General features: G+C 37.7%; 1 protein-coding gene across 1 annotated transcript in view; it reads right to left on the bottom strand.

The window, feature by feature from the left end:
- LOC139452062 (pleckstrin homology domain-containing family A member 1-like) overlaps nt 1-24,240 on the bottom strand; it is a 79,508-nt gene extending 55,268 nt beyond the window's left edge. Inside the window, exons 1-3 of the mRNA XM_071233364.1 lie at nt 24,099-24,240; nt 22,647-22,858; nt 9,371-9,430 (exon numbers count right to left, since the gene is read on the bottom strand). Coding sequence (XP_071089465.1) covers nt 9,371-9,430; nt 22,647-22,787 — 201 coding nt within the window. The 5' untranslated portion in view covers nt 22,788-22,858; nt 24,099-24,240. The remainder of the gene's footprint in view (nt 1-9,370; nt 9,431-22,646; nt 22,859-24,098) is intronic.
- Between the last annotated feature and the right edge of the window lie 412 nt (nt 24,241-24,652).

Here is a 24,652-nt window from a genome sequence, read left to right as displayed (position 1 = left end):
TAATTAATGAAATATACCTGTTGCTTTAAGTCAGAGGAACTGCCCTTTCCTTTGTAACCCCATGAGGATGCATTATGTTTGAAATGAACACATGTTTTTGCAAATATATTTCAATCTAGTGTGGGATAATCAATGCTTAGCACCAACATACATTCTTGATGTTTCTTAATGTGTCCATGGAAACGGCAATAATTAAAAAATTCTGAATCTTCAAACTAGCAAAAGGCACAAGTACTCATTGTGGTTAATATGTGTAGAAAGTTTGGTGAAGCTAGGGTGCATAGTTAAAAAGATATAGGCCGTACAAAACACCCACCCTAAAAGTTGAAGTTTCTTAATGTTTCCATGGAAACGGAAAAAATTAAAAAGTTCAGAATCTTCAAACTAGCAAAAGGCACAAGTACTCATTGTGGTAAATGTGTGTAGCAAATTTGGTTAAGCTAGGGTGCATGGTTAAGAAGTTATGGGCCGTACAAAAGCTCCGACGAACGGAATGCTATATACCCCCGATTTACTTCGTAAAGAGGGGTATAATTAAATCCAAATGGAGACCAGAACACTACTTTCTAGGCCTGAGGTATTCTAGACTTGGTAAATCATCCCAGACTTGTGTTTGATTTATTTTATAATCAATTTTCTTGGGGCTGGGAGACAAACTTATACATAAGCGGACCGCCTGTATGGTGTAGTGGATAGAGAGTCTGCCCTGAGAGCTGATGGTCCGTGGTTCTATCCCCGGCAGCGACGCACCAATAGATGATAAAAGAAGGTACTTGTTGTCACCCTGTCTAGCGCTAGGCATTAAGGGGATAAAACATGGACTGGTCAGCTTAGTATAATGTGTCCAAGTGGGTCGCCCGTGTTAAACTGCGGCATGGTATCTCAGTTGGTTCAGAACTATAAAACTAGCATCAGTTCACACTAGGACAAGCAGACACACACACAAATGAAAGGGACATCAAACCACATTTAACCTCACCTCATCATCATCCCATTGTGCCTGCAATGTACCACCATATACTGACTGGCCGGCGTTAATTTTTAATATGGTATGCCTCAATGAATGTGAGTTTCACTATATCTGTTAGACAAGACATAACAAATAGAACTTGTCTGTTCTTGTCAAATAAACTGTTCATCTAATCCCACCACCAGACGAATTTGACATCTTGATTTGTGGCCGTACTTCAGGAAAATATTATCTGATCCAGTTCCTGATTGAGATAAACATACCATTCGAGAAAGTAATCTCAATATTATTATCAAAGTATTGATCATATCACAAGTATTCATTACACAGTAATAGTCGTAAATTAACATAATGTTTTTTTCATCCCAAACATATCTAGTGAATACAGTTTTGATTTCATTTATGTAATAATTAGAATACCATCTCTCAATTTAGTATATTTGTTTAGTGTACTGGAATGAGCATCATTAATGAATTCTCACCATACATACAATATCATGTATCGATTTATGTCAGCCCTTCAGTGAATAGAGTTGTGCTACACCATGACTTTGGAATATATATATTTTTCAATTATCTTTTACTAAAAGCCCAGAATCAAACTAAAGCACATCTAGTTTCCTTAATTCCACAGCAGAGGAAAGGTTCTATTGAGAACTATATATTACATGAAATGAATGAATGAATGAATGAATGAATGAATGAATGAATATTGTTTCACGCCACATCAGCACTTTTCCATCTATTTGTGGCAAGGTTGAATAGAGATGAACAAGAAATATGACATGACCTTAAAACACTATCAGACATATTGAAGACCCCATGAATCCATATCTAAAGACCTGGAACTCTATCCCCATATTATCCTTTTCTTACTTCATAAACTGTTACACAAACAATTTGTTGCACAACAACTGCCATGACCAGCATTATTGACGTTCCAGGGTCAGCCTGCCCAGGGTCATCGACAGGTCAGCCAGTGTTTACAGGAGTGGACAGCTGGTAACACTACACCCTCACACTCACTGGACTGGGAAGTGACATTTGTTTTGCTGGCTGACCTATAGGTGATTGGATATTTCCTGCAACACTATGTTTATTGCTCTCCCAAGTGGTAGAACGAAACCTTAGTCGTGACAAACACACTGATTTAACTCGCCCGTTCTATTTTCAGATGCTCCTTGTTTTCTGATGTTTTTAAGACACATATGACAATACAGTGTCAATAGACACTATTCTGTACTTGAGATTAATATTCCACATACAAAGCATTACATGATTTTTAAATCTCTAATCCAAACAATAAATATTTTTTTATACCTTAATGTAAACAAGACATTGTGGTTGTTGAAAGAAGTGTTTTTTAACTATTACATTTTGGTCTGGTATATGCTTTTCTCCCTCATTGATTTACGGAAATAAAAGAGAGTTTTCACAATGTATACACATTTTAAAGGAACCTGAAGGTCATATATTACTCTTGATATGATAGTTGATAAAAAATATTAATTGTCTCCCTTAGCCATACAGGATCTGCATATTACAGGTTCGAACCCATGTACTTCTGTGGCAGTAAATATAGAATTTGATTTTTTCATATTGGCTGATTTTATGGAATAACTTAAACAGTAAACAGGTAAACAAATACTTTTAAAGAATATGAGAAAATCCTAAAAGTAAACAGGTGTGCAACAAGCAAGTCATACATCATGTTCGTCACCAAACATAGAAAATCTGAAAACTCAATGTATATCAAAATAAATATTTAATGTGAAATTTTATACAGCTTTTCAAACTGACAAGAGGCTAGACACATGACCATGAAACTGACACCCCTAAGCGTATGAAGGACACAATACATTTTTCACAAGACTGTATTCTTGAAATGATGGGACTACTTCCACATTCCTAAGCCCTAAGAATTCCTTAGCACAAATAAATACAAAGCATTGTTTCTGACCCTTTAATCTTGGACTTTTAGCACACACTGGGAAAAGTCAGAGTGCAAAGAAATGCACATCTGAATGATCTGTGTCTAGACTGACAGTGACAGTCTCCAGCAATCCATGAAAAAAACTCAGTATCTATTTGACACATCAATATCATCACAAAGATGATCGGCCAAATGATCAATGATGACTAACACTAGTAATTGCCACAGGTTCACTAACAACTTCAGCAATCTGTCCCATCCCGCTGATGATGCCGCCCATTTCGACATCTTCTCCTTGATGTTTGTTTGTTTGTTGTTTAACGCTGCACACAGCAATATTTTAACTATATGATGGCAGTCTGTAAATATTTGAGTCTAGACCAGACAGTCCAGTGATTGATATCATGAGCATCGATCCACGCAATTGGGATCAATGCTAGAAATCACGGCGGGGGACACCAGAAATGAGCTTCAAACAATGTACCCATGTCGGGAATCAAACCCGGGTCTTCGGTATGACAACTGTCATACCACTGGAATTTTGTTTTGGGTGGCATTAAACAACAAACAAACAAACAAACAAACATAGGACAGCAAACAGGTCAGAAACAGACATAATGCCTTAGCTTCAACACGCCTGTTGAAGATATTAAAAACATCAAAAGCTACCTGATTTCTTTCCACTCATTCTTATTCTAGATCCCCTGTCTCCGACAGACATGAATAAGGAATGAACAAGTCTGTCAGGGCATCATAATGGTGAAATAATCTGTTTTCTGTATCAGACAAATTCTCCACCACAACTTCCTGTGGCAGAGATCACAGAGACCACACTCAACATGGCCGACATTCCATCACCCTCTATACCACTCCACTTGAGGAGAGATTGAAGATCCTTTGGCCAGACCTATATTATTTCCTTGTTTCACACGTCAAAAATCATGGTCATTAGGTTGGGTAAATATACAAACATAAAAAGACATGTCCATTTTTTTGTTCTTTAAGAGTGTGCGCAGTGTCTCTGAAGCCGGTCTCATCAGTATCAAAGTTTCATTTTTGTCGCAGGAAATAAACATTGTTAGATATACAAAAAAAATAGTGCTTTTGAGATTTGATTTTTTTCCCAAGTGAATCAATTTCTTTCAAAATATTGCCTGAGGCTTTCCCACATTTTTTGCTGAAATTGAAAGTTGAACAGTGAAACATTATTTGTCAAGAAACTCTACCTTCTGGGTGATGTGCTGCTGTGAATGTCTATCTACTATCAAGACATCGCTGGAGGGTCTGACTGTGCATCATGTTTCAGTGATCGGGGAAAGTCGACTTCTGTACATGGGACTCATTAACAGAGTTTCACTGTATTGTCGTTGATATCAACGTAAACGTTACAACTGTCACTCTCAGTAGAGTCGGGTGAGTGAGTGAGCATGGTTTTACGCTGCTTTTAGCAATATTCCAGCAATATCCCGGGGGAGACACAGAAAATCACTCATTGTACCCATGTGGGGAATCAAACCTGGGTCAGCAGGACGAGCAAACGCTTTAACCACTAGGCTTCCCCACAGCCCCCAGCAGAATAGGAAAATCATTTCTTTTTTAATTATCATAGTTGTTATTTAAATAATTGAAATATCATTTAGTTTCTTGTACAAAAAAATAATTGGAAATACCTTCCATAAACTGACTAAGGTACAGTTTTAATTGAGTGACGTCAACAGACTCTAGAGCATATACTTTTCATAAAACAATCATGTGATCATTCCATAAAACTGGGGGCCTCTTTTACTAAATTAATTTCATTAAACATCACACAACACTTTATTTTAGGGACTGTTTTTGTGGTTGCGTTGTAATTACATCGATTTAAACCTTATATTGTGTGAACTGAAGCATGACATCCACATAACTGAAAGCGAATACACTGTATTCACACGTACAGTTGGATACAGCCTTGGTCAGGACAAACAGTAGAGGGAATGACAAACTATTGTCATAAATATATTATGAACCTGAGGCGGTATTGCAGCCAATTCAGTTCTCAGCGCAGTATGAGGTTATAGTAGATGCTTATTGTACTCACTGAACTAGGCACATAATGAAAGTTTACAAAACGGGATGTATTTCAATTCAAGGGCAAAGTGAAGATAGAAAAAGGTCATTCAGCATGTTTAGCACACAAACTGTTCAGTTTGCCTCGTGGGATTAGTGGAAATTTGAATTTGCACTTATCCAACACTAGATAGCCATACCATGTATACTGAAGTATTACATACACTTAAGGATTGACTGTGTATTTTTTTCGGTTCATTGAGGTATGAATCGAAAAACCGATGTGCAAACTGTATGAACCAGCTACGCAGATTCTTACAAAAGTTTGCACATTGGTTTTTCGATTCATATCTCAATGAACCGAAAAAAATACGCAGTCAATGCTTATAATTAAATTCGACAACGTAAAACATGTTTTATCTACAATAGTTTAATCAAAAACAGTTGTATATATCAGAACAGACAGAAATGATGAGGTTGATAAACATTCCAGGTGTAGGAATACATACTGTGGCGTGACATGAATCAGGTAATTGTTTAATTTATTCAAATAACTTGACACGCCTACACAGTCAATAGCCAATCAATGGAGAGTAGGATCAAAACAATGTTCATTTGCACCTGTCAATGAAGGCAAGAGGAGAGAAGAACTGCAACAGTCAGACTGTAACGAACGGGAAGAAATATGTTTGGGAGAAGGCGGCTGTTTCAAATTACATGGTCAGTTACCGCCAGATTCAAACATTATTTCCCTGATTACGGTTAAACACAGTTGGAAAAATGCTAGTTAGAAATGAAACCCAAAGACATGAAAGATGAACCGAGGCAAGCGGGAAAAAAACAGGCGAGCGAGCCTGCACGTTTGCTGTTTCATTCATTCTCGGCCTTCGGTTTCCAAGGGTAGTTTGGACAATGAATATGCATGAAAGTCGCTAAATGTCCAGTGCATGACAATACACGTGAGCAGAAAGGGAAAAACTGTTTCGTTGTTCATTGCTCTTTGTGATTAATCACGTAGCTATGGTTAGTCACGTGATATATTGTTTAATGACCAAAAATATCTAGAACTCTTTGGTTACACTACAAATCACTAATGCTCGCATTTCTTTCTGACTATGCACCAGTTCCTTCTGACATGTATAGTTTTGAAGAAAGATAAAACTTTAGTCAACATCAGTGTAAGGAATCGACCAGATCGTTTTATACGTGTATCCAAATACATTTTACCAGGGCTGCGGTCAAACTATTCCCAATTGGACATTTTGTAACCAACTCTTGAGAACTACAGCAGATACCTGGACGGCCGTGTAATAGCAGAGTGGGTACCTGGGTCGTAAATTTAAACCCGTCCCAGCCCTAACACACAGGTAGTAAATCTAGACTCGTCCCAGCCCTGATAGACACATACGCAGGGATACTGAAGTATTTCACACATACACAGGGATACTGAAGTATTTCACACATGCACAAGAATACTGAAGTATTTCACACATACACATGGATACTGAAGTATTTCACACATATGCAGGGATACTGAAGTATTTCACACATACACATGGATACTGAAGTATTTCACACATATGCAGGGATACTGAAGTATTTCACACATACACATGGATACTGAAGTATTTCACACATACGCAGGGATACTGAAGTATTTCACACATACGCAGGGATACAGAAGTATTGCACACATACGCAGGGATACTGAAGTATTTCACATATACGCAGTGATACTGAAGTATTTCACACATACGCAGGGATACTGAAGTATTTCACACATACGCAGGGATACTGAAGTATTTCACACATACGCAGGGATACTGAAGTATTTCACATATACGCAGTGATACTGAAGTATTTCACACATACGCAGGGATACTGAAGTATTTCACACATACGCAGGAATACTGAAGTATTTCACACATACGCAGGGATACTGAAGTATTTCACATTTACACAGGGATAAAAATGTACTTTTTCAAATGTGCCACAGGGCACTTTAGACATGTTAGAATTAAAGTGTGGCGACATGAGTAATAACTGTCATCCATCTGTGATCCAGTGTTATTTCAACATGATCTAGATAATAAGTAGTTGTAGTTTACATAGTTGGCAGTTTGAGATTGCTAACAAACTACATGAATTCCCGGGTTTATTTAATCAATCATACTTCGCCTTAAGCATGTGCACATGTTCTTTTTACATGCTTTTCAAGATTACTTTTGAGAAAGAATATTAATAACTAGCCTTGTACAATATGTACCATCACATGGTATTTAAGGAAAATGATTTCTGATTGTGCTCACTTGGCACCAGGAACTTATTTTAACTGACACATAAAACACAAGGATCCTGGCACAAACAGGGGCTACAACTCTGCACAGTACATAGTGGCATTTGTGCCCCCATGTATTCCTATGAAATATTAAGTAGTATATATGTCAATAAGTATTTTGCTTTTGAAAATATATATGGTGGCATTTGACAATGAAAGCGTATTGTATCATGTATTCAATGATATTCCACATTTCTACCAAAGTCTGCATCACAATTCTTGTAAAAAAAATCTGGATATAAACAGACAAGGAATCAACTCAAGGAATCCAACACAATATCAGATTTCGGCTTTCAACATGATAAATTTAAAATAAGAAATCCTTTTGAAGAATCAGACCTGTTCACCCAGTGAAAAACTTACACTTTAATAATTCCTCACTTCAAACACTTCCCCACAATCAATAGACCTCAGCCTGGTTTAATACAGATAATCCTCAAATAAACATTCTTTCCCCTTTGCTGCATGGACAGACCACTAAAACATGTTTGTGCAACAGCTAAAAACATAATCTCCTCGAATGACAGGTGACTTTAACTTGCATCCCTGTCCTACACCAATACAGTCAGGCATGTCAGGCCAGTGTAGTGTCATCCTGTTCTAGATCTCTGTAACGGGTACTGTTAACTTGTATCTCTGTCCTACACCAATACATTCTGACAAGTCAGGCCAGTGTAGTGTCATCCTGTTCTAGATCTCTGTAACGGGTACTGTTAACTTGTATCTCTGTCCTACACCAATACATTCCGACAAGTCAGGCCAGTGTAGTGTCATTCTGTCCTAGATCTCTGTAACGGGTAATGTAACTTGCATCCTTGTCCTACACCAATACATTTCGACAAGTCAGGCCAGTGTAGTGTCACCCTGTCCTAGATCTCCATAACGGGTACTGGCAACTTGTATCCCTGTCCTAGATCTCCATAATGGGTACTGGCAACTTGTATCCCTGTCCTACCCAATACAGTCAAGCATGTCAAGCCCGTGTAGTGTCACCCTGTCCTAGATCTCCATAACGGGTACTGGCAACTTGTATCCGTGTCCTAGATCTCTATAATGGGTACTGGCAACTTGTATCCCTGTACTAGATCTCTATAACGGGTACTGGCAACTTGTATCCCTGTCCTACCCAATACAGTCAGACATGTCAGGCCAGTGTATTGTCATCCTGTTCTAGATCTCTATAACGGGTACTGGTAACTTGCATCCCTGTTCTACACCAATACATTCAGACATGTCAGGCCAGTGTAGTGTCATCCTGTTCTAGATCTCCATAACGGGTACTGTAACTTGCATCCCTGTCCTACACCAATACAGTCAGACATGTCAGGCCAGTGTAGTGTCATCCTGTTCTAGATCTCTATAACGGGTACTGTAACTTGCATCCCTGTCCTACACCAATACATTCCGACATGTCAGGCCAGTGTAGTGTCATCCTGTTCTAGATCTCCATAACGGGTACTGGCAACTTGTATCCCTGTCCTAGATCTCTATAACAGGTACTGGCAGCTTGTATCTCTGTCCTACCCCAATACAGTCAGGCATGTCAGGCCAGTGTAGTGTCATTCTGTCCTAGATCTCCATAACGGGTACTGGCAACTTGTATCCCTGTCCTACCCAATACAGCCAAGCATGTCAAGCCCGTGTCGTGTCACCCTGTCCTAGATCTCCATAACTGGTACTGGCAACTTGTATCCCTGTCCTAGATCTCTATAAAGGGTACTGGCAACTTGTATCCCTGTCCTACCCAATACAGTCAGACATGTCAGGCCAGTGTATTGTCATCCTGTTCTAGATCTCTATAACGGGTACTGGTAACTTGCATCCCTGTTCTACACCAATACATTCAGGCATGTCAGGCCAGTGTAGTGTCATCCTGTCCTAGATCTCTATAACGGGTACTGGCAACTTGTATCTCTGTCCTACCCAATACAGTCAAGGATGTCAAGCCAGTGTAGTGTCATCCTGTCCTAGATCTCTATAACAGGTACTGGCAACTTGTATCTCTGTCCTACAACAATACAATGAGACATGTCAGGCCAGTGTACCCATCCTGATATACTGTAATATGTTTAACACCTACCTTGGACACATACTGTAGGAATATTTCCCCCACCGTATTCCTCCATGTTGCAGGCAGGTTCTGCAAACAAACAGACAAGTGTCAAACTTTTTCTGAATATACATGACAAAACATTGGACGATAACATTTTGCTAATACCGGTCTGTTTTGTCTGTTCTTCTTTTGTTTTACTTTATTTATTTAATCTAATTTTGTATTTATTTGTTATTTTCTGGGGCTGGTGTAGGGTGGGGTAGCAATGACATGGACAAGCACAAAATGACGGACTGCTGAAAATTAAACCATAACTGAAGCCACACTTTTGTTATTTTACCACTTACAGAGTTTTGCTAACCAATAAGCTTAGGTTGCTTTAAAGAAACACATTCAAGTTTGTATGGCTCAATATCTATTTCCTGTATTTTGCATGTATTTGTTTGGGATGGTTGTTTCACTAAGAACAGTAACACTGTTCAAAGCAGGATATTCAGTATTTTACAGTAATTTTTATGTCTTTACTTCTGATAACAGCAGATAGAGACTACATACAATATGTTTTAACAGTTACTATAATCTTGTGTACATACATACATACATACATACATACATACATACATACATACATACATACATACATACATACATACATACATACATACATACATACATACATACATACATACATACATACATACATACATACATACATACATACATACATACATTCATTCACTAGTCAAGCGACCAACACATAACAGTCTTGGTCAAAGCCTTCCCTGTTATATGAGACCGAGGAAACACGATTTTGTATAACGTTACCGATCTGCTGTTCATAAATGATATATTTGCTTAACATTTTTTTACAGTCGCTGAATGAGACGGCATCATACCTGGGTCACATTTGGTGATTTGAATATCAATGTGACTTTCTGTATCATTACATGACACTCCTTCACCTTAACACCTCGTTAAAGAGGTACAGTGATCCCTAGCTACGTTCGGGGGGCCAAATAATTGATGAGCCTCATAGATGATCAGCGTTTTAACCGAGGTCAAGTCGTAGGTGGTATATGACCAACAAAACAGTATACATGCTCTGCCTACCTAACACGATCTATGCAAAAAACATTAATCCAGTATTTATATGCGCTTTCAAAAAAACACATCGTATCCCTTCAGCAAATTCAGGTGAATAAACAGGCATAACAAACTTGGTCAATAAAAGTGTGAAATTTGATATAAAACATCACTAGACATGATGATTTACCATTTAAAATGCATTTCCTGCTCTCCAAGGCATTGTTTTATTTGCAGAGATTAAGATTACATGTGTATTTTCTCGTAACCTAAGCCAGAAATAGCAATCAGCTGTGCACACGTTTCCTCCCAATCTACCAGTGATTCAATCAAAAAGAACCCACTGATACAACTTCAAAGAATTTTGATGCAATGGTTGGAAGAAATTGTATCTTAAATTATTATTATATCAGGAAAAATATATTCCAATATTATGTTATTTTAGCTGCAGCTTCCACTATATATATGTACTTAAAATTATAAGAAAAAGCACTTTGGTACAGGTGGCATGCAGGATATTTTTCACGTATGGAACAACTTGACCAGTCACCACAGATACTTTCCTCACGACATGTATTTCAATCGTAAATTAGCAAGTCATGGAACTGCATTTATGATATGTGTATCTATTCTCTTGCCACTAAAGTTTGTTTCAAGGCGTCAGTGGTTGCTGTAAATAACGATGAGTTGTGTGATCTACCAATCACTTCGCATAAGATTTCGCTGAAATTATTGTAAACATTATTATAATGATTGAATGAAACTTTGAACATATTTGATAAAACATATTGCAAACAATAGTCCAGATAAACAATGAACATTTTTTTATAACCAGATATTATAATAATAGGATTAAACTGGCTACTTCAGTTTGGATTTGTTGACTGGTATTTCTAACGTTACGTGATCACGTTGATCAGTTGATAATATTTCTGAGATGGGGGAAAACATTGTGTCATTGGAAAACTTGAGTTTATTAAAAATGTTAGTAAATTTTGGGAGCCATGCTTTACTGTGCACAATAACCGAGTTAGTGCTATATTGAAGAGCGCAATAGCGAGGGAACACAGTAACGTTATTAGACAACAGTCTGATTGTCCTTCATGGTTACTTGCTTTACAAAGTCCATGAATCATAAATTGCAAAACAATATTTCCTTGAAGTGGTCACAAAATCATTTATAGTACAATAAAAAAAAATACTTGCCAATTTTACAACCTCCTTTATGACAGACATGTTATCTTATATAACATTTATGTCACAGCCTCATATACTGGCTTCTGCTCATGACACTGTCACTTTTTATTAGTGAAATAAACTGAGAGACTGGGATATAAAAATGACCACCCACACAATTCTAATCCCTACATGCGAAACTCGGGTCAGCCGATCTGTAAACAGAATAATACAAGTAAAACACCTGTACCAAGTGGCCTTGTTGATACAATGTTCAGAGTAGGTTGGTTGGTTGGTTGATTGGTTGTTGTTTTACGCCGCACTCAGCAATATTCCAGCTATATGAAGGCGGTCGGTAAATAATCGAGTCTGGACCAGACAATCCAGTGATTCATATCATGAACATCGATCCACGCAATTGGGATCGATGACATGCATCAACCAAGTCAGCGAGCCTGACCACACGATCCCATTAGTCGCCTTTTACGACAAGCATAGTCACCTTTTACGGCAAGCATGGGTTGCTGAAGACCTATTCTACCCCGGAATCATCACAGGTCTCAGAGTAGGTAATTAAATCCAAGGGTAGGCTGACTTAAATCATAAAACTTGACATAGTGGATGAGGAAAGTTTTGTTCAAATGACATGATTCAAGCAGTGAAATAGTGCATGAAGGATAACATTTTGAGTCATTGAGTGTTTACTCTCATGTAAACATTTTCATTGAGTGTTCAGTTTCTGTTTGGCTATTCAATATATTTTCAATCCCTTAGATCCAATGTACTTTTATTTAACCAATATATTTTTGAAATAATCTTTTTTAAATTGTGTTTCGGAAGAAAGACCTTACTTGGTGTTGTTATCTTTAATGTATGCACAAAATGAATTTCACACCCGGTGATGTTCGGTGGTCGTTTTGCATGTCCTTCCTTAAACAGGAACTGACATGACGTACATCTACATGACATACACTTCTACATGACATACAGTTCTACATGGTCCTGATCACAACAGAGATACATGTGTAGGATACAGTAAGCGAGAGGTTGCACATTTGTGCACTGTCTGATGTCTGCGTTTTTCAGTAAAAAAAGTTTGTGCCGAAATCTTGTTTACCAGGATGATATTCAACAGACTTTCTAAAACAAATATTAACTGATATCAGGTATGAATGGGCAAGACTGTGACTTTGATAAGATATAAGCTTCAGTAGTCAGTGAAGAGTGAGTGAGTGTGTCCTTGTCACACAAACCAGTGGTTGATGGTATGAGCAATGACCTATGCCACTGACACTTGACATAAAACTAGCTGGTTCACACATTGTGACTGACCATTCACATGTTAGTCGGCTCTTGAGACAAGCATGGGCTACTGAAAAGTCGTAATGAATTTTCTTTTCTTCAAATTACGTCTTGATACATTACTGAAAGGAGCCCAGGAAATCTCTTCATTTTCCCATTCAGCAACTAAGGAAACATAGACTTGACAATTATTGTAAACTTTTCGGATAATTTTGTTTCAGGGTTTGTATGATCTTGTTTGTTTGTTTGTTGTTTAACGCCACACTCAGCAATATTCCAGCTATATGATGGTGGTCTGTAAAAAATCGAGTCTGGACCAGAGAATCTAGTAATATTCATCATGAGCATCGATCTTTGCAATTGGGATATGATAACATGTATCATCCAAGTCAGCAAGCCTGACCCCTCGATGCCGTTTGTCTCCTGGTTCAACAAAGGGATGTATAAGAGACTAGGGGCACTCGGAATCTCCACTGAACCAGAATCCTTTCACTGTGACATAATGAAGATGTATTAGGACTTACATTAAAAAAATATGTAATAAACTAACATCAGCAGGGCTCGAGATAAGCTGCGTATTTGTGTAAAATGCATAAAAAATATACTGAAATATGCAGACAAATCAAATCCTCGGATATCAAATACACGAGAACTATAAACATTAATAATACTAATGTGTATATTACAACAATTGTGTGTATTACAGCTGTTAGATAAAATGATTGTGTATCACCCGATCGCAAAATTCACTTACCGGTACCAACAATTACATTTGGAAAAGCTTGTGTGACAAACATGGTAATGGATGCCACGTGAAAAGCACGTTGTGCCTAGTTAATGTACATGTTGTATCTTAAACAGTCCCTGATTGATGATAAAAAAAATAGCGCTTTTCTTACAATGTTGGTATTTGCAAACAAAACAGGCTTCCCGGGGAGGGAGCTGAAAGCAGACGCAGATGGGTATACTACTACTCATATGGTTTTAAATTACTTACAAGGATTCTTACGAAACAGGTTTTCAAGTTAAAATACCCGAATGTCAAGAAACAGGTGGGTATTAAAAATTTGAATACCCTCTAAAATTTGTGGATACTCAATCAAAATCAAACCCCTGGGTAAAATACCCAAATAACCAAATGCTTATCTAGAGCTCTGATCAGTCCCTAAACATCTTGTTTATCAACAAGGTGAAGGTCTAAAGAGCTGTAATACCTACTATCTGGGCTACAGATTGTCCAAGGTGTTGTGAGAACAATTGTGTTGGTAAACACAAGCCGTGACATACATTGCCCCCAGCATGCTGCGACGGTCTTACCCAGACTTACAACCTGTAAGCCATGGTTACACACATATTGTCACCGATAATGCAGATTACAGGTTGTAAATAGCTGAGCCTTGGGTGACCTTAATCTCCTAATAATCACTGTGGCCTCTGGTCAGTTGAAAAGAAAACAGAATGACCACACCTACTGACCTCTGGTTCGTACCTATCAGTTTCTGGGGATTAGTCAAGAAAAGAAAATATTTACATATTCTGAAGATTGTATTCAAGATGTAGGCATTGAATGTGGCCTGAAGATTGTATTCAAGATGTAGGCATTGAATGTGGCCTGAAGATTGTATTCAAGATGTAGGCATTGAATGTGGCCTGAAGATTGTATTCAAGATGTAGGCACTGAATGTGGCCTGAAGGTTGTATTCAAGATGTAGGCATTGAATGTAGCCTGAAGATAAGATTGTATTCAAGATGTAGGCACTGAATGTGGCCTGAAGATTGTATTCAAGATCTAGGCCTTGAATGTGGCCTGAAGATTATATTCAAGAAGTAGGCCTTGAATGTGGCCTGAAGATTATATTCAAGATGTAGGCATTGAATGTGGCCTGAAGATTGTATTCAAGATGTAGGCATTGAATGTGGCCTGACGATTGTATTCAAGATGTAGGCATTGAATGTGGCCTGAAGATTGTATTCAAGATGTAGGCATTGAATGTGGCCTGAAGATTGTATTCAAGATATAGGCATTGAATATGGCCTGATGATTGTATTCAAGATGTATTCATTGAATATGGCCTGACGCTTGTATTCAAGATGTAGGCATTGAATGTGGCCTGAATGTGGCCTGAAGATTGTATTCAAGATGTAGGCATTGAGTGTGGCCTGAATGTGGCCTGACGATTGTATTCAAGATGCAGGCATTGAATGTGGCCTGAAGATTGTATTCAAGATGTAGGCATTGAATGTGGCCTGACGATTGTATTCAAGATGTAGGCATTGAATGTGGCCTGAAGATTGTATTCAAGATGTAGGCATTGAATGTGGCCTGACGATTGTATTCAAGATGTAGGCATTGAATGTGGCCTGGAGATTGTATTCAAGATGTAGGCATTGAATGTGGCCTGAATGTGGCCTGAAGATTGTATTCAAGTTGTAGGCATTGAATGTGGCCTGACGATTGTATTCAAGATGTAGGCATTGAATGTTGCCTGAAGATTGTATTCAAGATGTAGGCATTGAATGTGGCCTGATGATTGTATTCAAGATGTAGGCATTGAATGTGGACTGACGATTGTATTCAAGATGAAGGCATTGAATGTGGCCTGAAGATTGTATTCAAGATGTAGGCATTGAATGTGGCCTGAAGATTGTATTCAAGATGTAGGCATTGAATGTGGCCTGACGATTGTATTCAAGATGTAGGCATTGAATGTGGCCTGAAGATTGTATTCAAGATATAGGCATTGAATATGGCCTGACGATTGTATTCAAGATGTATTCATTGAATATGGCCTGACGATTGTATTCAAGATGTAGGCATTGAATGTAGCCTGAATGTGGCCTGAAGATTGTATTCAAGATGTAGGCATTGAATGTGGCCTGAATGTGGCCTGATGATTGTATTCAAGATGTAGGCATTGAATGTGGCCTGAAGATTGTATTCAAGATGTAGGCATTGAATGTGGCCTGATGATTGTATTCAAGATGTAGGCATTGAATGTGGCCTGAAGAGTGTATTCAAGATGTAGGCATTGAATGTGGCCTGATGATTGTATTCAAGATGTAGGCATTGAATGTGGCCTGGAGATTGTATTCAAGATGTAGGCATTGAATGTGGCCTGAATGTGGCCTGAATATTGTATTCAAGATGTAGGCATTGAATGTTGCCTGAAGATTGTATTCAAGATGTAGGCATTGAATGTGGCCTGATGATTGTATTCAAGATGTAGGCATTGAATGTGGCCTGACGATTGTATTCAAGATGTAGGCATTGAATTTGGCCTGACGATTGTATTCAAGATGTAGGCATTGAATGTGGCCTGACGATTGTATTCAAGATGTAGGCATTGAATGTGGCCTAAAGATTGTATTCAAGATGTAGGCATTGAATGTGGCCTGAAGATTGTATTCAAGATGTAGGCATTGAATGTGGCCTGACGATTGTATTCAAGATGTAGTCATTGAATGTGGCCTGAAGATTGTATTCAAGATGTTGGCATTGAATGTGGCCTGACGATTGTATTCAAGATGTAGGCATTGAATGTGGCCTGACAATTGTATTCAAGATGTAGGCATTGAATGTGGCCTGAATGTGGCCTGAAGATTGTATTCAAGATGTTGGCACTGAATGTGAGATTGTATTCATCAGATGTATTCACCACCATGCTGATCAATACAACACCTTGACCTTGCCTACTACCGGGGTATGCTTAATGGACGTATCCCAATAAAGTCTCACACAGTTTTTTATCTGATTAGATAAGAGCAAGAAATATTTCCCATGAACTTCATGTTCGAGTTCAAATATGAAAACATTACCAATCCTTATTTGGTACTGAACTTATTACTTTTAATGACACATTCTATTACAGATACAATCTAACTGCATTAATCAGGTTGAATTTAATTATTTTGCTGAGAAATACATTACACACACAAAACTTGCCATGTTATTAAGCTTGAATTTCATTAGAAAGACATTTAACTTTGCCTACTCACTGATTCTACTTTTAAATAAATGTAATCTGAACCACATCTTTTTTTCAGGTAATGGGTAACCTTACCTACATGACCCAAGCGACAAGTCAGACACAAAACATTTCTGTAAGGAAAACACCCCTGCATTGTCGCAGCTGTCAACAGACTGCAACGTCACACATGGATACCTGACAGAGAGAAACACTCTCACATTTGACATTTCCTGGTCTGACACACTGACATATATTCTGCCATTTGAAACACTGACTTACTTTAACAATTACAATTTATTTATGGTTCTGCCATGAAATGTAATTGCAACATCAATGAGTCACCCCATAATGAGTATTGCTGAAATATGACGGTTGCCGTGGTGATGTGGACTGCTAAGGGGGCAAGGATAATAGGTGACTTAACTGTTACACTTTGTTTTTCCTTGTGGTCAAGTCCTGTTTTTTTCTAATACATAGAGTCTAGGGTGACTCGGAAATAGACCCACTCCAATTGATTGGCTATTCAAAGTGAGGCTTGTCCCATAAATCCCTGTTCCTAATTTGTTAAGACAATCAAAATACCAAATCTGTATCATGATTAAATACAGGCGTTGCCTCACCAAGAATAAAGTGAATTTAAAACTTCAAAGCAAACGGTATTAGGGTGTTGCATTTTGGACCAAATATAACCCACAATTATCCAATCAACATGCTTCCATACTTCAAGGTCAAAAACAAATTAAATTTGGCTCCGACACTAAAAATGTTTCGCAGAGCAAAAAGAAACTCTGGAATCGCACAGGGATTTCCAGAAGGACAGCAACAGCTTAGCGCCTGATTTTCTGGAAAGTTATACAGATTAATGCTTTTGTTTAAATTCTGTGTTATGGGCAGTTATTAAGATTAACAGCCTGTCCCTTGGACTAACAGCCTTCAAACTGACCAGTAGTGGTGGTATCTTAACAATCCAAGTCCAATACTCAACAACACAGATAAAACCTTTTAAGTCAGGTGGTAGCATCCCCATTGAAATAATCCAGATTAACAAATTTACAGATTAACACATAATAAACTTATGTGTGGGTAGTAGGGCTGGGATAAGTCCATATTTACTACCCGGGTACCCCCTATAACCCGATGCTACCCGGGTACCTGCAGTAGCTCTGGGTACAAACTGTCTGATTGAGAAACGAGTTACTGGAGCCTGGCAAGAACTACTTCGACAGTAACATATATCGTCGGCCACATTTATCGCCATTACTCGTGGGGGGTGTAGCATCACACAGACATTGTAAATACTCAGATGATGGCTTGTTTTTTAAGAGAAAGTTGTCTTTTATAAGTTTATGAGATGTTTAACAGTTGTTTATGTGATTAGAGAGAAACCTATGAATGTTTCTTGAGTGTCCGAAAACCCATAACACAGGGATACACGTTTAGAACGATCTGTTCATGCATACACTGAAGTTGAAGGAAGCTTTATCTTTAATAAAACATATAAAAGTCAGAAGGAATATGTGCACAGTCAGAAAGAAATGTGAACATTAGTTACCTGTAGTGTAGCCGTGGCGTCATAGTGAATTTATGTCATTAAATACTATATCATGTGACTAACCACGGGTCCTACTTTGTACGATCAAGATTGTATGAACTTTCATTACCTGAGCTTACAACACCAAACAAACTTTTACTAGGCTCAGGCTTTGACCAAGTAGTGAAAGATACAGACTGTTTGCTTATATAGCCACACTTATAACAGATACATGAACATGTTGAATGCTGCTTTGAACAGTATTCTAGTAACATGTCTATCAAAGCATGTCAGCTTGATGTGGGAGGAAAGCCTGAAGTGATGCAGGTCTTGAACATTTACAAGTTATACAACTTTGATTTAATTGAATTGTGGTACCACAGACGACCGGGCCATCCGTGCCCCCCAAAAATGAGAACAGAATAAGTCTTATGGAAAACGTGCTTTGTAGGGCTGGGACGAGTACAGATTTCCTACCCGGGTACCCACCCCCCTATAACCCGACCCTACCCGGGTACCCACTGTAGGTCTCAGGAGATGTCTTAAAATGTCCGATTGGGAACATTTTTAGCTTAGCCCTGGCAAAACGTATTAAGATACATGTATTAAACAATCTGGTTATTCATACACTGAAGTTGAATTAAGTTATATCTTTATTCAACCTTATGAAAAATCAGAAGGAATGAGTGCATGGTCAGAAAGAAACGCAAACATTAGCGACTTGTAGTGTAACCATAGAGTTCTAGATAATTTTTGTCATTAAACAATATATATCATGTGACTAACCACATAATATGACCCGTGAAGATTCCAGGGTAGAATAGGTCTTCAGCAACCCATGCTTACTGTAAAAGGTGACTATGCTTGTCGTAAAAGGCGACTAACGGGATCAGGTGGTCAGGCTCGCTGACATGGTTGATGCATGTCATCGATCCCAATTGCGTGGATCGATGCTCATGACATTAATCACTGGACTGTCTGGTCCAGACTCGATTATTTACAGACCGCCTTCATATAGCTGGAATATTGCTAAGTGCGGCGTTAAACAACAAACCAACCAATCATTGCTAATATCATATACATAGACTACAAATGTTAATTGTGAACCCTGTGGTGATTCTGAGATACAATTGGGCCCCAGCAAGTTATGATTGTGGCAATAGGCGATAAGATGGATTGGGTTGTCAAGCTTGATGACACGTAATCATATGACTTATACAATTTATTCTAAAAACCTAACAATCATTAACTCAACCACTTGTCCATGATTAATTTCAAATGTTTATTTAATATTCCTCCGAAAGCTTTCTTAAACATCTCTGCACTGGAAATCAAATATGTTTTTAAAAAAAGACAAAGAAAACATGTCATTAAAATGCTTAATAAATACATTGATAAAAAGAAAAAATAATAAATATAAAGATATGGATATTCTGAGCAGTTGGGAAATTGTGGATAATCTTATCATGTTTACCGAGTAAATCATTTCTTGATATTTACCAGGGCGGTCGGGTAGCCTAGTGGTTAAAGCGATCTCTCATCACGCTGAAGACCCGGGTTTGATTCCCGACATGGATACAATGTGTGAAGCCCATTTCTTGTGTCCCCCGCCGTGATATTTAGCCGCTGGAATATTGCTAAAAGCGGTGTAAAACCCTACTTACTCATTTACTTAATATTTACCTGTCACATAAATATATATTATTTAACGCAATTACAATTATGGGGACTAGCAATATTGAAAAAGAAATTATCTTCACACTACCACAAATATTTGCTACAGGTGGTACAGTAGATCTGAGAATTGAAAGCATTTCCAAGAGAGAATTTGTCCTCCATTTCTATAGAATAAAAGACTGATAATACCATTCATTTGAAACAACTTCCTGCAACATTTTTTTCACAGTTAATAGGTGGTATTTTCCTCTTTCAATATATTCTGCTACATAATTGGGTTACGGTTTTGAAAATCTACCAAATGAGCTTGTACCTCAAACATTGTTAAATACTATTCAGTTCCAGGCAATTGTTCATTATCAATCACATTATCCTTTAAGCTTAGCAAAGTGGTTTACTTTTGAACCCATATAATGTTTCAAACAATGCTACAAGTCTACCACACCACAAACATTTAGTAATTATATATAAAAAACAACTAATTTACAGAAAGTTTAAATAATAATCATACTGATTTCTGAACTTAAACACCTCTACACTAACTGTAAGGTATATGTATTACAACATCATGTTTTTATTTATTGCCAAGAGGGACTTCACTGTGGTCATTCTTGTTTTCAGTCCAGATGCCAATGAGGAAATAAGAATCGCATATGGTGGCTGTGCTTCTCGCGTATAGAGTTTCAGTTCTATGGGCCTGATGTTTTTTCAGTAAAAGAATCTTTCAATAAAAGCATGAGGCTTTGGACAAGATGTCGGAATTTCCTGAATGAGAAACAATGTGGAAAAACAACAACTCATCCATGTCCAATGTGGTTGATTTAGCCCATAGAATAGTCACCAAGAACATTTCAGAATCATCTTCATAAACGCTGACCTTTAATATCAAGTGTCATTTTGACCTTCAAAGGGATGTCATAGTCAATGCTCAGGCACCAGTGTCCAGTCTAGGTCTAGACGTTTTAAGGAGTTATGTCATGTTTGAAATTGAAACATTGTCTGTGTATAGTTTCGGTAATTTGTCAGATTGATTGCTAGTGTCAGCAAATAAACAACGTGGGTATTAGACATCTTTCCCGAGGCTGGAATTATGGCAGAGCGCCAGATAAGCTGCGTATCTGCGTAAAATATGCATCAGAAATGCTGAAATACGCAGTAAAATAAAATCCAAGCGTATCAAATACCCAACGAACATTACAGATACACTACAAAAATAAAACTTGTGCGTATCATCAAAATATTGTGAAGTAACCCTGCGTATTCAATAAGCAAATCAGCAACTTATCTTTATATTATAAACTGGCATTCCGTTACATCATGATCATTTGCCATCACACTTTCTTGTGGAAGTATCGTGGTATTTTTGAGTCCTATAAAGTTCTCGAACCCACACGACACCAGTTTGCAGGGACTAGATGAATAGTGTTTTTAAATATTTAACTTAAATACCCACATGTGGAAAAACTAGTGGGTAACAGAAATTTGTATACCCAGATAGAATTACTGATACCCATGATTTTAAAATGCATTGGTAAAATACCCACATCACCAAAAGCTTATCTGGAGCTCTGATTATGGAGTTCTATTTTGGCTGGACTAACGAGTCAATGCATAGTCCCCTCAATATCGTGGAACAAACTTGACATTCAGTTCATAAACATCATGGAGACTGACATGCAGATTTCAGTCGATTGCAGGATTTGCAGAACATGTTTGGCGTCGACAGTTACTTTCCAAATCTTTTCATGTTCTTAATCAAGGTGATCAAGTGATTTGATGCACTTCGCGAGTTAAGCGATAAAGATCTTGATTATCGATCTGATCGTCTTGACTGGATGTCGCCATCTTGTTTAAAGCAAATGCAAGTGATGTGAGAGGCAGAATCTGATTGGTCAGAAAGGACAGTACACATAACTCGTAACTAAAAACATGTTTAGTATAAAATACCCCCTACCTGACCATCCGAGACAGGCTCTTCTTGTCTTGGATGGACAACTCTTCAAACATGCATGTCTGAAGGTCTGATGAATTGTTTTTAAAGATTCATTTACAAAACAATAAGGCCATAAAGTTATATCATGAGTGGCATAGAGATAATGACCCAATGTTAATATATCACAGAAACCATGCCACAATTATTCTATGTAGATCAAAGAGGAATGATCAGCTGATGATACTTGACAGCGTTATTGACTTTGGCTATATAAAATTATAAAATCATCGCTGATTGTCTCAATTTGTATTCTGGATCCAATGATTTTGATTCCATTCACTATTGTGATGCAAGTCCTTTGAATTCCTATATCAAGATTTGTCTAGACTGATAACTTATCCAGACTTTTAATTTATTAGTGAGTGAGTGAGTTGTATTAAATGCTGCTTTGAACAGTATCTCCAGTGATGCAGGTCTCCGATGTTTACCACTTTGGTGAAACCCACGAGCACGGGAATGGGGATGACAGACCTAGAAACATATTGATGCAAACTGGGATTTGATCCCAGCAATTTATAAAACTAAGCAGTGCAACTGACGTTACTACTTCTCTTATTGATATCAACTACTTACATTGGGGTTGTCCATGTAGTACAGCAAACGTTCATTGTTTTGATCGAGTAGGAAGTATCTCCGTATAAAACTGCCGCTATTTTCGATCTCCTCGATATTGAGAAAACCACATGTTCTGCCGGACTTGTCTACATAGGGCATGGTCACATACTGTGACAACACTGCGATGACAGTCACGTGATAGGGGTCGTCAATTGCCAGATATCATCTATCTGCAATAAACAATATACATAAATCAAATTTTCATATCAGACAACATGACAGAAATATATTTTTGATAAAACTCTTTTTAATATGAGATCTATTCTCATTAAACTAATGATACTTGACTTCAACAACGTGTTCGTGTTAAGAGCTAGGTTGAATAAGAGCTTATTAAATCAACACACTGAGACCATTTGAAGTAAGAGCCACTTCTTTGAAAATGTCATTAATATTTTCAGTCAAAATTCCAGTTCCAATTTGGTCTTTACTTCCATTAGTTTTATCCTTGACATTAAAGGCTGACATTAATACTGGCAAAGTTGCAACTAAATTATTTCATCTTGAGATATGACTGTATCTGCTACTGTACTTGATAGTAAATGCTCAGAATTAAATATTGCCTGAAGAAATATATAAACATTATAAACATGTAACTATTTACTTCTGTAAATTAACATAAAGACCACAACTATGCTTCAGTCTGAAATTCTGAACTTTTCATTCATATTTTTTAGCAATCAATCCTGTTTCAACCTATGCTATGTTTACTCAATCATGTCATTGATCTAGCAAATCCAAAACTTCAAACAGAATATACAATATTTCTGGACCAATTCTTTTCTCAAAGTTCAACTTAGTAATATAATAATACATCATCACAATTATGCAGATCAAATTATCCGGGATACCATGAGCTATAATTATCATTAAAAAGACAATCACCACTTCCTCATAAACAAAAACATCCCTTCAGTTCAATTATCTTTGAGACGTAAATGCTGGCGCATATTTAAATTCAATTACATTTAATTAAGTTATAAGTTGAGAACAAATTTAACACAGACACAGTTCATATCCACATTAATTAAATGCATGTGAACCGTCTCCACAAAAATAACACGTTTTTACTGTAATTTCAGACAAATCAGCTCCAACAGACTTTATTGAGAAATAACAAATTCATGCAAGCTCGAAATAAGCATCTTGAATATTTTCAATTGTTTTACTGAATTACTGCAACATAAAGGTAGAACGCTTGTGTAGAACAGAGAGTATCACCTGCTCCACAATAGCGCGGTAACCACACAATACCACTATACCTGGCTAATATTGTCTTATAAACGCGCACATGCTAACCAAAGTCGGTCTATCGTGAAACAATTGAATAAACAAATCGTACCAGCTGAGCATCGAATGTGTGAGAAGACAACGGAATGTTTTGTTAATTTTCCTGCAATTCACACCTACCTTAATGAAACGGCGTAATGTTAAATGTCGAGGTTGCAACGATCGCTGATTGTTTTCACGAGGCCGATCACACTATCTATAGTCGTCGGCACACCGATGTTTACTGCAGGAAGTATTTTGATGCTCAGTGCGCCATGACAGACAAGGGGGGTAACTGCTACGGTGACTCATACCGTAAAACACAGAAAATAGTCACCGTCGTAAATAAGTGTGACTCTTTGACCATCAAAAGCTCCAGTACTCAACACAGGGAACACAAAACAAGACTAAATCTATTCTGGACGGGAATACCACCATGTATCCAGCTTTGTCCCCACGCACCTGCTAGGGGAATTCCCTTTTTGCAACGAGCGAATGAAAATGACGTCACAAATGCATATGACGTCATAATGACGTGAGGTGATATCAACACTTCAAAACCGCATAATATCCGATCACACGACTTTGTGTGTGAAGAGTATGTCCAATCTTCATCGTTTTCAATGTGAATGATGAAACTGTTATTTCATAATTTAATTACGGCCGTGTCGAAACGCAATATTTACTCACCAATT

Source organism: Haliotis cracherodii, unplaced genomic scaffold, assembly GCF_022045235.1.
Source record: "Haliotis cracherodii isolate W230 unplaced genomic scaffold, xgHalCrac1.p SCAF_9, whole genome shotgun sequence".
Lineage (NCBI taxonomy): Eukaryota > Metazoa > Mollusca > Gastropoda > Lepetellida > Haliotidae > Haliotis > Haliotis cracherodii.
This window is presented reverse-complemented; position numbering and strand designations above follow the sequence as displayed.